At 44.7% G+C, this 12,942-nt stretch overlaps 1 protein-coding gene across 6 annotated transcripts in view; it reads left to right on the top strand.

Moving 5' to 3' along the window:
- The window catches only part of SLC4A4 (solute carrier family 4 member 4), a 351,570-nt gene that overhangs the window by 39,636 nt on the left and 298,992 nt on the right, over positions 1-12,942 (top strand). For 2 of the 6 annotated variants that reach the window (XM_043906523.1, XM_043906522.1), the window contains exon 2: positions 10,687-10,760. In XM_043906523.1, coding sequence (XP_043762458.1) covers positions 10,688-10,760 — 73 coding nt within the window. In that variant the 5' untranslated portion in view covers position 10,687. Of the gene's footprint in view, positions 1-5,877; positions 5,899-6,137; positions 6,158-9,961; positions 10,344-10,686; positions 10,761-12,942 lie in introns of those variants that run through there. The other 4 variants (XM_043906525.1, XM_043906526.1, XM_043906521.1 and 1 more) reach the window with 4 other exon arrangements.

The raw sequence follows: 12,942 nt of genomic DNA, 5'->3' as shown, positions 1-12,942 counted from the left end.
GCCACTTGATGCAAAGAACTTGACTCATTGGAAAAGACCCTGATGCTGGGAAAGATTGAAGGCAGGAGGAGAAGGGGATGACAGAGGATGAGATGGTTGGATGGCATCACTAACAAGATGGATATGAATTTGAGCAAGCTCCAGAAGTTGGTGATGGACAGGGAAGCCTGGCATGCTGCACTCCATGGGGTCACAAATAATTGGACACCACTGAGTGACTGAACTGAACTAAACTGATGGCTTCTCATGCTTCTTCTGGATTTTTAAAGCAGTTTAAACTGTGATTTAAGTTTGTTCATTTATATAGTTATTAAGCAGATATTTGCTTTGAACCTATTGTGTGGCAGATCTAGATACTGCTTAACTTTAATAAATTAAAAAAAATTATTTTTTTCAAAAGTAGACAAAGAGAAATTCTCTTGATTTTAATTTTACATATTGCCGTGCAATTATAATTATAGTCTATAGAAAGGGTTAAGTTCTCAAGTTAGGTAATAAGGAGAAAATTAAATAATTTTGATTATTTAAAAAAAAATCTCATAATTCACCCACGGACATAACATCATTCAGGGGATATAGTGTAGCCTCTTCCCCGCTCTAACTTTGGAGCAAATCTCTGTTTTGACACGTAATTAAAAGTTAGCTTGCTCCGGGCTGGTGCACTGGGATGACCCAGAGGGATGGGATGGGGAGGGAGGTGGGAGGGGGGTTCAGGATGGGGAACACATGTAAATCCATGGCTGATTCATGTCAATGTATGGCAAAAACCAACTATATTCAAGGTCTTTACATTTAGAGATGCATTTAGTTCCAAACGTGTGTGCGATCAGTGTACCCCTTCCTCACTTGTTTTTTTTTTCCCCAAAGTACATATTTTATTTTCATAGAGTAGTGCAAGTGGAACGTGAGTAATGGTTTGTAATCCAATTTAAATTGCATCATGTGCTGGCTAGCTGTCCTGACTATGGGTGGTAGCAGATGTGGTTGGCCTTTATAAGGCAAAGTCATAGGTATAGCATCCTGGGTTAATTGATTGATCGATCCATTCATGCTTCAACATTTAAAGAGGAAATGGCAACCCACTCCAGTACTCTTGCCTGGAAAATTTCCATGGGGGTTGCAAAGACTCAGACATGACTGAGCGACTTTACTTTCACTATACTATGTGTAGTGACTGTGCTTGAATCTGGAAGTAGAAAGACTTCAGAGGATGGTATTTGTTCTCGAAGAGCTTATACGGTGGTGCGGAAGACTTCCATGATGTGTCCCAGGACAGTTATATGAGGTTCAGTGATGGTGATGTTCTCTGTTGTACATGATCCATGAGAAGCAGACACATTTAATGAGCCAGTGAAGAACGGGGAAAGGAGTGTGGCTCTTTTTGGGGAAGGGTGTGTCTAAGAATGTAGAGAGTGTTCTAGAGAGTAGGGTCTAGAAGAATGGGTTAACCAGGGCAATGTGTTATTTAGGGAAAACAGCATGTCCACAAAGGCATGGTAGCCTGATCCGGGAGTGGGATGGTCTAGAGAGTGGCAGGAGCTCTGTGTAGAAAGCTCATGATAAGCCTTCAGTTCCATGTTGAGCAGTTTGGACTTCATCTTCAATGTAATGAATGATCTTTAAAAGGAGAATGATATCAGACTGTGTTCTCTAGATGGATGGATAAGCGGGGAGTGAGTTCAGAGCCAGGAAGACCAGTTAGAAACCATCGGTGGGAGGGCAGGTAGCAATCCAGCCATGATATGCTCACTTCTTAGCCTGAAGTTGGCGTGTGGCAGGGTGGGTTCCCAGCTATCGAAGCCCTTGCTTCCACTTTTACCCTGCGGGTTGCTTCCCTTCTTCTCTTTACTCTGCCTTCTTGACACGACAGCTGGTTCAGTCCGGCTCTTGGCTGGAGACCTGGCAGTGGATTTGGGGGGACAGGGTGGACCTGCTCAGTGCTACCCTCCTGACCCCTGAGGAGCAGCCCCAGTCTTCCCCTTCTTGCCTCCCTCCCCCCTTTCTTAGGATCTTTCTGTTTTCACTCTAGGGCCTTTGAGGAAGGGCAATTGCAAGTTATGAGTTGAGAAGGGAGCCATTGTTTCCTGTCCCTAACAGTCAAAACTCCAGGAAAACTTTCACTGGGCAAAGTGCTGAATTTTTGATGTAGGAACTCTGGTCAGAAGCTGTAGCATATGGTAGTCGGGGAAGCAAGTAGATCCACCCATTAAAATAAATTAAAGGGTGTAAGGGTAATTTGGGCTTCCCTGGTGGCTCAGATGGTAAGGAATCTGCCTGCAATGCAGGAGACCCAGATTCAATCCCTGGGCTGGGAAGATCCCCTGGAGGAGGGCATGGCAACCCACTCCAGTATTCTTGCCTGGAGAATCCCGTAGGCAGAGGAGCCTGGCGGGCTACAGTCCATGGAGTCTCAAAGAGTCGGACGCGACTGAGTGACTAACACTTCACTTCACTTTTCAGGGTAATTCAGGCGGGTGTCCCAGGGGGTCAGATGAGCTGTTCCCTTTTCAGCACGTAATACCCTTTCCAGCAGATTCTCCTTTCATCTGTCACCACTCCTGAGATTCCACGCCCTTCCTCACCCCAGAGTCCCTGTCTCCATCCTGTACAGTTCTTTTTTTAAAATTTTATGTATTTATTTTGCTGCACTGAGTCTTAATTGTGACATGCAGGATCTTTGATCTTTATTGCTGCATATGGGGCCTCTAGTTGTGGCATGTGGCATCTAGTTCCCTGACCAGGGACCGAACACAGGTCCCCGCCCCCCCCATGCATTGGGAGAGTGGAGTTTTAGCCACTGGACCACTAGGGAAGTCCCATGCCACCAGTTCTTTTCTTGTCCTTTATTGCTGAGCCTGCTCCAGACTTTCAGAACTCAGTCAGCCATCTGAAGACAGTGTAGGAGACTGTCCCCAACATGCAGAAGATGAGAGAGGGGTTTGATACCCAGCCTCGAGGGGCAGTTCATTGCTGGTCTCCCCAGTTGATACTGCCATGCATTTGCTCATGGGGACAGAATTACAGCCTTTGGGATTGTAAGACTGTTAATTACTATACTTCCTGGGTCCTTGAAGCCTTAGATTTAGATTCAACTATAATTAATTAAATTTATTTACTCTGGGAACATATTTAATCCCCTAAATCACTTATCAAGTGTTTTAGGGTCATTTGTAAGGACAGTTGAAGCGAGTGGTTAGCTAACTTTCCCAAGGTTACAGTCACTAAAGTGCATGTCTGGGATTTGTACCATTTTACTTGATTCTGCATACGTGTGGATGGACCAGCTTCTGTAACTGACCATTGTGTGAAATAAAGTTTTAAAAAAGCAGATTTGCAGATGAGCCTTTTTAATTGAAACTTTTATTGAAATAAATATAGATTCACATGTATTTTTGAGAACTAATACAGAGAGATCACTTCTATATTGCTAGTATTCCCCCACTGATGATTTTTTGCAAAACTTTAGTATAATATCACAACCAGGATTTTGGTATAATGTCACCATGATTTACTGACCACATATAATGCAGTTATTCAGATCTCCTCAGTTTGTGTATGTGCATGTGTTTTCTGTTCTGTATAGTTTTATTACCTGTGTAGATTCATGTATTTATCACCACAGGTGAAATGCTTAACAGGACCAAGTCAGCAAGGAGTTGGATTTGAAATTTCAAAATCTATTTTCTGTCACCTTTTTATAACAAGGAACACCACCTCTGCCATCTCTGTACTCTGGTCACACTAACCTGTCCTTCGTATCTAAAATTTGGTCATTTCAAAAATACTGCAGTTCATAAATCCAGAATTATGTTTGATGTGATCCTGTTCCGGATTCAGTTTTCACCGTTTCTCCAGTCTGCAGTCTGGTTTTGTGAGGGACTGTCACCCCTTTCTCCCTGGACCGGGGCCTGTGTATTGATGCATTTACAGCCTGATGAGGCATCACCGACTTGATGGACATGAGTTTGAGCAAGCTCCGGGAGATGGTGATGGACAGGGAAGCCTGGCGTGCTGCAGTCCATGGGGTCGCAAAGAATCAGACACGACTGAGCGCCTAAACTGAACTGAGGGCCCTTGTGAACTCTGCTGAGGGGACCTGTTTGGCTTTGTTGACTCCTGATTGCTGGGACTCGCCTCTGCCATTAGTCATCTTTCGGGTTTGCCACACGGAAGTTTCTTTTCCCCAGCGGGTATGTCCAGAGCTCCAGCAATCTCCACGGTTACGCCAGCACGCACGTCCTTCTCTTTCCAACCTGTGGAAGCCAAAGGCCCTCTCAGCAGGGGTGGGACTGGTGAAGTTAGGAAGGAAACAGTTGCAACTTTTTCTCCGCTCCTGCCCGCCGCTTCCCTGTAGTGAACACGTGTGGCCGATAGATGGCAGTATTCCTTGCAGCGCTGGGATTGCTGGCCCCTGTCGCCTGTGCTTTTGGAGAACTAACCGATGCTGTTCTTTACGTGTATGTTGAAAACGTGGACAGCAGATTTTCCAAAACAACAAAGACACCAATAAAACAGTGTGTGGTTTCCAAAGTTTGAAAACAGTACACTGGCAAATGATCGGTGATGCTAATGGTTCCCCACTTCTTACAGATGATTTGAATAGGAAATAGAATTCGGAGAGGGGTGTGTGTGTGTGTGTGTGTGTGTGTGTGTGTGTGTGTGTGTGTGTGTGTGTGTGTAAAAGACCTGTGAAAATACCAGTTTTTTGCCTCCCACGTGATCTAACCAGCTGAGGAGCAGGGGCATATGTGTGTGTGTGTGTGTGTGTGTGTGTGTGTGTGTGTGTGTGTGTATACTTGTAGATGTCAGTACCGGTGGCTCCTGAAAAAGATCAGTGAAAATACCAATTTTTTTGCCTCCCATGTGATCTAACCAGCTGAGGAGCAGGGGCAACCTGCATTGAGCTCTGAGACTTGAGACGAACTCTCTGTACCCCTCAAGGAAAGGCCCTCACACACAGTGTAAATATAAATTCACAGCAGCAACAACTAATAACAGTGAGAGCACAACTGTTCACTTCCCGGTACTTGTCCACTCCCTTGCGTGCGTCACTTTGGTGTGTGCGGGCATGTGTGTAAACGTTTGCTGTGCATGGGAAAGCTGTTGTAAAGTGAGAGATGACGGGGTTCCCTGGCTCTTGTAAACAGATCAGGCTAGTGAGGATAAAGTGAGATGAGTTTAAATATGAGGTTAAGTAGTACATTTTAAGCTGTATTCACGGAAAGAACCAGTGGTGTCGAGCTCAGATACAGACTTATGAACAAGTGGAGCTCCTCTGCTCCTGAGGGTGCCGTGCATGATCTGGCGCCTTCTTGGAAGGAGTGAGGAAGTCCCAGTATTCATTCGATCCCCGTGCAGCTAAGTGGAGAGCAGGGTGTGGAGGAGGGGGGCTGGCGGTGGGAGTGGGGCTGCAAGCTCCAGAATGATTCCTGTCTGTACGCATGAGCACGCCAAGGTGGAAGGGCTGCTTTCTGCTTCCCTGGGTCTGAGCGGTGCCGCTGCTGTGACCCCGCAGCTGAGAACATAGCTGCATTCCAAGGGGGGTGACGAGGGAACATGTGGCTCCGCCTTAAGCAGCAGCCTTTTTGCTGCTGGTGCATCCTTTGGCAAAAGCCCTTGCTTCGGAGGGGAAGTGCTCTGCATAAAGTTATAACCCTGAAACCAGATGCTGTTACTATAGAGACGAGTGAAATGCTACCGTGGGAGGCAGAACCCGGGAGGGATGGGAGAAGGGAGGTGGGAGGGCAAGTGAGGCGAATCTAAAGGCTAGCACACGGAGACCTTCAACCTTTAGCAGCACTGTGGCGGGGCATGCTCGCGTTCTGAAACTTGCATGCTGGCGGCCCGCCACTTGCTGACTGGCTGAGTGGCAGCTGCGTGCGCTGTGTGGACTAGCTGGTGAGCACGTTGGCAGTTGGCGAGTGCTCTGGGGCTGGGAACTCAGAGGGCTGGAATGTAGACGGGTGCCCAGGGCCCAATGGCCGACAGTTTTGCACAAATGTTTCTCGTGCCAGGCTTAAGTCACCCTTACAAGCCTGTGGAGTGATTAGGACCGGCTGTTGAGGGCTGGTCTGTTTGGCAGCTGATTTGACATGGGTTACAGTTAAATCACTTGCAGCTCCCAGCATAACGGAGGATGGGAGAAGCCCCACCTTGGGTATGTGGATTGCTGGGGGAAGGGGTCTGACTTCTGCTGTCAGAGGTCCTGCTGAAGGAAGGCCGTGTTGGCCCCGTGTGGATTTTATACTGACGGGTATGACCCTTCTCCCCGTGATGCTGGTGAGAAGCTTCCAAATCTATTCTGAACTTTGCCTCATGCTGGCGACAAGAGCAGCCTAGGGAACTGTTTAGAAGCATACTCCCTCCCTTCTTTGTTTTCAGCAAGTGCAGTTGGTGTGAAAGGAACAATTTAGCGTCGATTTTGGGGGCCTGATTAGGAACTAGAGGAGCTCATTTCTTCCTACTGATAGAGGGAAAAAGTGGTTGGGTCAGATGGGTCATTTTAAAAGATATCTCTGTCTTACTAATAATAGCAAGCAACTGCTGAGAGGATTTGGTCTGGGGTGGGGGGGCACGAACCCCAACAATGGACACTTGTGGTGTAAAGATGGAAGAAAGCTATCAAATCCCTGAACCCTGTGTCAAAGCGCAGATGTGCCAGGCTGCACTTGCTCTTGACGAGGAAAGGGCTGCTCTGGGCATGCAGGTTCTGTATTTTCAGTTTGCGTTTTCCTTTGCACTTTTTACAGGGACGAGGGTGCTTACAGATGCTCCGCATTGTCCACCAGAAAGAACTAGGTTTCTAGTTACTTGCTATGTATAGTCTTGGAGGGAATGTGAAATATGTATCAAAGAGCCAAAGAATGCCCCTGCCACTATGCTCCCTCTAACCCGGAGCCTGCGGACAGTGCTTCAGTCAGGCTGGATGGTTTTTTCTGCCTAGGCGGTGATTCCGACATTAAAGCTTGTCCGATCTCCTTCAGTTGTTACTGCTTACTTCCTTCACTTCTGCTTTGCTTGCTTGTTGTGTGCGATTTGGGGACGAGCTTAGGTGCAAAGGCTAAGCTTTTCATTTAGGAAATGTGTGAAAAGTTAGTAAATGGCTTTGGGACCAGCTTGGTTAATGGTAGGGGTAGAAACGATGACAGGAAGTTGTGTTGGATTCTGTAGGTTTATAGGACCAGAAGGCGTGCATTTTGAGAAGAAATGTGGGCTACATCACTCTTTGTTTCCTGAGGGGGAGATCGTAAGTACTAGGAGTGTAGATGCAGTAGTATAGGATCCAGTATTTTGTTGTGTCTCCAGGGTCTTTTAAGGAGATTTCTCCATTAACCTGTCACCTTTATCTAGGTCTACAAATGCTGTATTACTGGTGGGTTCTTGCTCTTTGGATCAGCTCTCAGATTGCTCGGGGACGTCTTCGAGAAGGCGGATGTGATTACACTAGAGCCTTTGTCTGTCTTGCTCATCACTGTATGTCCAGTTCCCAGAAGGGCCCTTAGTAGGTACTAAGCAAATATTCCCTAGTGAATGAATGGAGGATGTCAGGAAAGAGAAAAGGGGATGATTGAATGCTGTCTCTGTGTGTCTAGCACTGTGCATGGTATGTTTCAAGTGCTTTGGTCATCATCACCAATGGCCTCCCTATGGCCAACCCCCTTTTTATTCTGATTCTTTCTCAGCCTCTCAGTAGCAGCACTCTCTTTTCTCAGCTTCCTTGACATCACTGTTTCCTGGTTTCCCTCTTACCTCATTGACTGCTTTTGTTCCTCTGCTGTGCTTGTAAATGTTGGCATGCCCGGCATGCCTGGCACTTGGTCTTAGGTCAGCCTCTCTATTTCTGCATTTTCTTCCTGGATGATATCATCTAGTAACAGCTTCAGACACCAGCTTTATTCATTGATTCCCAATTTTTATCCCCAGCCCTCGGCTCCTGAGCTCCAGACTTTGACCTCTAGCTGTGTGCCTGACAGTTCCTTTTTCATATATAATAAGCATCTCAACCATAACCTTGCCAGAAAACAACTCTTGATTCCTTCTCTGAAACATGTTTTTCCTGTAGTCTTCCCTGGGCTCCTGAGATACCTGGAGACTTAAGAGATGCAGTTTCTATCCTTGGGTTGGGAAGATCCCCTAGAGGAGGAAACGGCAACCCACTCTAGTATTCTTGCCTGGAAAATTCCACGGACAGAGGAGCCTGGTGGGCTACAGTCCATGGGGTCGCAATGAGTTGGATATGACTGAAGTGACTTAACGCGCATGCATGAATTTTTCATATAACAGCCAGAGTGGTCTTTTAAAAGACAAAGCAGGTCAAGTCCCTTTCCATCCGAAAACTCTTCAGGGGCTGCCATAACACCTAAAATTCTAATTGCTTACCGTGGCCTGGGTGGCCCTGATTCCCTCCACATTGTTACTTCCCAGTGACCTTCCATCCCTTTGTCCAGTCTTTCTGGCCGTACTCTGTTCCTGAAACATGCTAAACTTCTTCCTCCTTTAGGGCCTTTGCATTGCTATTCCCTTTGCTTGGAATATCCTGCCCCCAGGTTGTTAAATGTCTGGTTCCTTCCTATCATTTTTGCCTCTGCTCAAATGTCACCTCTTCAGAAGCCACATCTGAATCACCTAATGCTAAGTAGCCCACTACCTTATTACTTTTTTTCCTGCATCACACTTAATCATATCAAAGATTATCTTGTTCATCTATTTATTATTAGTTTCTGAGGCATTTTGCCTGCCTTATTCAAAGATGTGTTCCTCTCCCTCCAAGAGTACCAGTTCCAAGAGTGGCAGGAACATAGCAGACACTAAATAAATATTTGCTGAATTGGTGAGTATGTTGGACAATTTAATTTTCATGGAAAACAGAGGCTCATAGAGACTGGTAACTGATTTGACCTCTCAAGTCTTCGTGGCATTTTCTTTTTTACTGTGATCCTGCTTGCTGACCCATTTCCTGTTTGCATTTAAGTTTATATTTTTAGTTTGAGTATAGAAAAGGAAAAGATGAACTTCTGTGTGTAAGAGCCATATTCCAGAAGAGAAGATTCTTCAACTTTCCAGAGTAATGAGCTTCTTTATGGCGTTGTCCACCAAACAAGATTAGGCAAAAAAGAAAAAAGGAAAGAAGACAGGAAAGAAAACATAACTTTATTAAACACGTAATAGATGCTAGGCATAAAACTCAGTGCTTTTATGTGTGTCACCTGATTTTAACTTCAAAGCAATCCCACATAGTTGATATTTTTACCTCCAGTTTCCTAGATGGAAAAGCTGGGGCTTAAAAATTTGGATACTTTGCTCCAGGTGATACAGGTACGAATAAGCTTTTTAAACTGGTGTCTCCCTGACACCAGATTTCTGACTTTTTAAGCTCAGATGGTTGCTGTGGGCTCCTGAAATAGAAAGGAAGAAAAAGTGAATTCAGTGCATTTCATATAGACGATAACAAATATGGGAAGCACAAGAGTAAGTTACAAAGACAATATGGAAAACAGAGCTGCAGTGTTCCGTGCCCGAGCACATAACCGGGTGAACAGAATACAGAGTGAACATTTGGTTCTCTGGTGGGGCTCATGCATGGTATGACATAGAGCAGCTGTCCCCAGAGAAAGTTCTTTGTTTCTAGACCAGTACGACAGTAGCAGCATCTGAGCAATTCGAGAGTTCTTTCTGCTTTCACTATAAATAGAGTTCATGGAATTCTGTATGTCAAAGTTGATGCAATGAACAGGAGTCCCCGAATATGGAAATCAGCCTTACCTCGTTCTATAAACCAGAGACACATTTGGTGTTGGGAGGCCGTACAAACGCTGTCATTACTTGGATGGATCCTGAGGTCTTATTTAGCCTAGGAAATTGCAGAGTAGATCCTATTATGTAAGGAGACAGGAGGACAGCATAATATGGTTACAAAATGCAGCACTTCATGCCCTCCAGGGAAGAGTTAACAGGACAGATATACATAGACAGAGACGTGTGATAAGAATGTGGAAAATGAATGAATGGGTGGCATGTATATGTGACTGTTGCCGAAGCCGGGGTTGCTGGATAATCCTCAGATGTCAGATTTCCGTAAGGCCAACATGTGACTCAAAGCTTGCCACTCAACAGAGAATACTGGGCTGTGCTGGTATTAAGAGGCTGGCTGGAAGCTAGGCTCCCACTGTGCGGTAGTCTAACTCCCTGTCGCTTTCTGTGTGTGGGTGGGTGTGCATGTGTGCGTGTGTGTGTGTGAGGGTATACATTTTTATGCAGTGGGTGTTTAAAGAGCTAAGCACTGAAGCTGGATTTCCACAAACGACCATCACGAGCTCTCCAGGCACACCACACTTCCTCTCTTGGTATTTTTTTTTTTTCGTTTCATCTTTTTTTGTTTTGGGGGCAGATCCCAAAGGGGAGAACCCCCAACATCCAGCCTCCAGGATTGAGATGACTTTCTCTTACCTGTCCCTGCGGGGGCCCTGTCAAGGTTAGGACGGAAGCTATGTGGGACCGGCATATTCTCAAGCACCCGATGAGAGGAGCTGAAGGAGCGAAAGAGCAGCAGACGCCGAAGGAAGAGGGACTCTGCCCTGTTAACATGAGCAGCAGCTTGCAGGTTCACCTGCCCAGAAGCTGGGCTTCGTCCGGTGGCTCCCTCCAGGAGAAGTCTGAGCATTCTTTCTTTCTTTTTTATTACTATAGGATGGAGGATGAAGCTGTCCTGGACAGAGGGGCTTCCTTCCTTAAGCACGTGTGTGATGAAGAAGAAGTAGAAGGTGAGTTGGATGGGCCTGGGGAAGTCTGTATTTGTATACATACGTCTTTGTAGATAATAGCACCCATACGTGGCATATGTCTTATAATTTTGAAGTTAAAAAACCCAAGCTGATCCCTGGAGTTTCATTTCATCTCCACATTTTGCTTCAGCACAGAAAGTAATTCTAAGAACTTCCCTGGACTGTCAGAATCTGAATGTAGTGTGGTCCTGCCTAGGTAACAACAAGAAAAAAAAGATCTGACTCTGAAGCAGGTTTCTATGTTAGCTGTGCTGCTCTGTCAAAAATGAATATTTTGCCAGATTATATTAACCACCCTCCAATGACTAATTCAAGGAGGCTGCTAGATTTATATAGACATATTTGGCAGTGTCTTCTAATATCTTCCTTGTAGCCTGCAGGATAGAGAAGCAGATGTTACAGAGAGAGAATTGCTGCCAGAAGCATGGGTCTAAGCTGAGGATATAAAGAGTAGCAATTACAGATGCATCTCTGTTACGAAAAGATGGACAAGTATTTTTTTTTTTTTCACTTATAATCCCCAAGGAGCTCTTTTGCTAATCTTCCCCAGTGCCAGTTAAAAACCAAAGGAGGGTTAACTTTTAGCTGGTACCATGGTGCTCTCAGTATGCTTTCTCTTCTCTTGTCTCTTGACTTCTCAGTAATATGGGAATAATCCTACTTATTTGATAGTGAGAAGGCAGGGTTTAATTAATAGTTATTAAAATAAGTATGCGAGGGCATCACAGATATAAGGCTATGACTAACATTTATAATGACAGTTTTAAAAATAAGCAAGGTTTTAGATAGTATTCATAAAGTTTAGTAAAACTTACTGGTTAACCACATCATAAATTCTAGCCTTTAAAATCACCCGAGAGTGAATTCATATGTATTGGGAAAACTCCCTAGTCTGATTGGTACTGTTTGGTAAATTACTTAATGCCTACCAAAGACTGGGACCAGAGAGGTGGTGGGGTTGGGTAAACAGGGTGGGTGCTGTGTGTTTTGGAGTGATTCTTCAACCAGACTCAATAGCAGATTCCAGACAAGTGATGCTCTTGTGCCACCTGGGGTAGTTTGAATAATATGGCCATTAGGTCTCCTTGGTGAGTTTCTTCTGATTGTGTAGTGTTGGAGGGGAGTTCCCTGCACCCCCACCTTCCCACTTCCCGCATGTACGCTCTTGAGACTGACTAATTAGAAGTTGATGCCTATGTTTCTTAGGAAAAAGGAAACCACAATATTTTTGTTCTTATTGTTTTACAGGTTCCTTGCACTTTTACAGCATGACTGTGGGAAAATGCCAAGCTAGTGAAAGCAAAATAGTAAAACTTTTGTCTTAAGATTCTTGTAACCCTTGATGCTAAGTCTCCATTGTGGTGATTCTGTCACTGTCCCAGTGTCAAAGAGGAGAGAAGAATCTTAAAGTTATAGCAGATAGCTATAAGAAACACTGTAGGACTGAGCAAATATGTGATCATTTCAGAACAATTAAAGTAGAAAAATCAGTGAGCGCTTGGGGATGAGATGTACTCTGTGTGTGTGTATGTTCCTTGAGAATAACCCTCTAGCTAAGTTCTCAGGAGATGTTAATCACTTCTTGAGTTTGTAATATCTGTAGGATTGACAGGGCTTTACTGGAGCAGGATATTATACATGGGTTTCTTAACACTTTGACTAAGACGTTTATTTCCTGCAGTTTTCCCTTTGATTTTTCAAGCAGAAAATTAAGACAACAGTGTAATGAATAGCACACAAATCTGTAGATAGATTTTTTTAAGGACAACCCAAAAAAGACAAAGGTGATCAAAGTATCTGTAAAATTGATTGGCTTTGTGGTGATTCACCTTGCTATGTGGATTTTGTGTATTTTCCTATTCTGGTGAAACTTCTGTTTTAATGATAATCTTTCATGTTGAGTGGAGTGTGGGTTGGTTACATTTCTTTCAAAGCCTGTTTAGCTAGTTGCTGTTGTTGAATGCTGAGACTATGTAGGATGGCTGCTTTTGGCCATGATTTGGGGGAGGCATCCAACAGTATGGGGTCCTTATAGTACAGGTCATGAAATATAATTAGGAAGTACTGTTTCTAATTCAGTGCCTTCCCAGTTGACCTTACCATTTTCTCACCTGGCTTCATCTGGTGAGGGTGGTAGCACTTAAATTTTACAGTAACTCTA

The sequence above is a fragment of the Cervus elaphus genome, chromosome 6 (genome assembly GCF_910594005.1).
Source record: "Cervus elaphus chromosome 6, mCerEla1.1, whole genome shotgun sequence".
Taxonomy (NCBI): domain Eukaryota; kingdom Metazoa; phylum Chordata; class Mammalia; order Artiodactyla; family Cervidae; genus Cervus; species Cervus elaphus.
The sequence above is the reverse complement of the archived record's forward strand: the minus strand, read 5'-3'. Positions and strand labels throughout refer to the sequence as shown.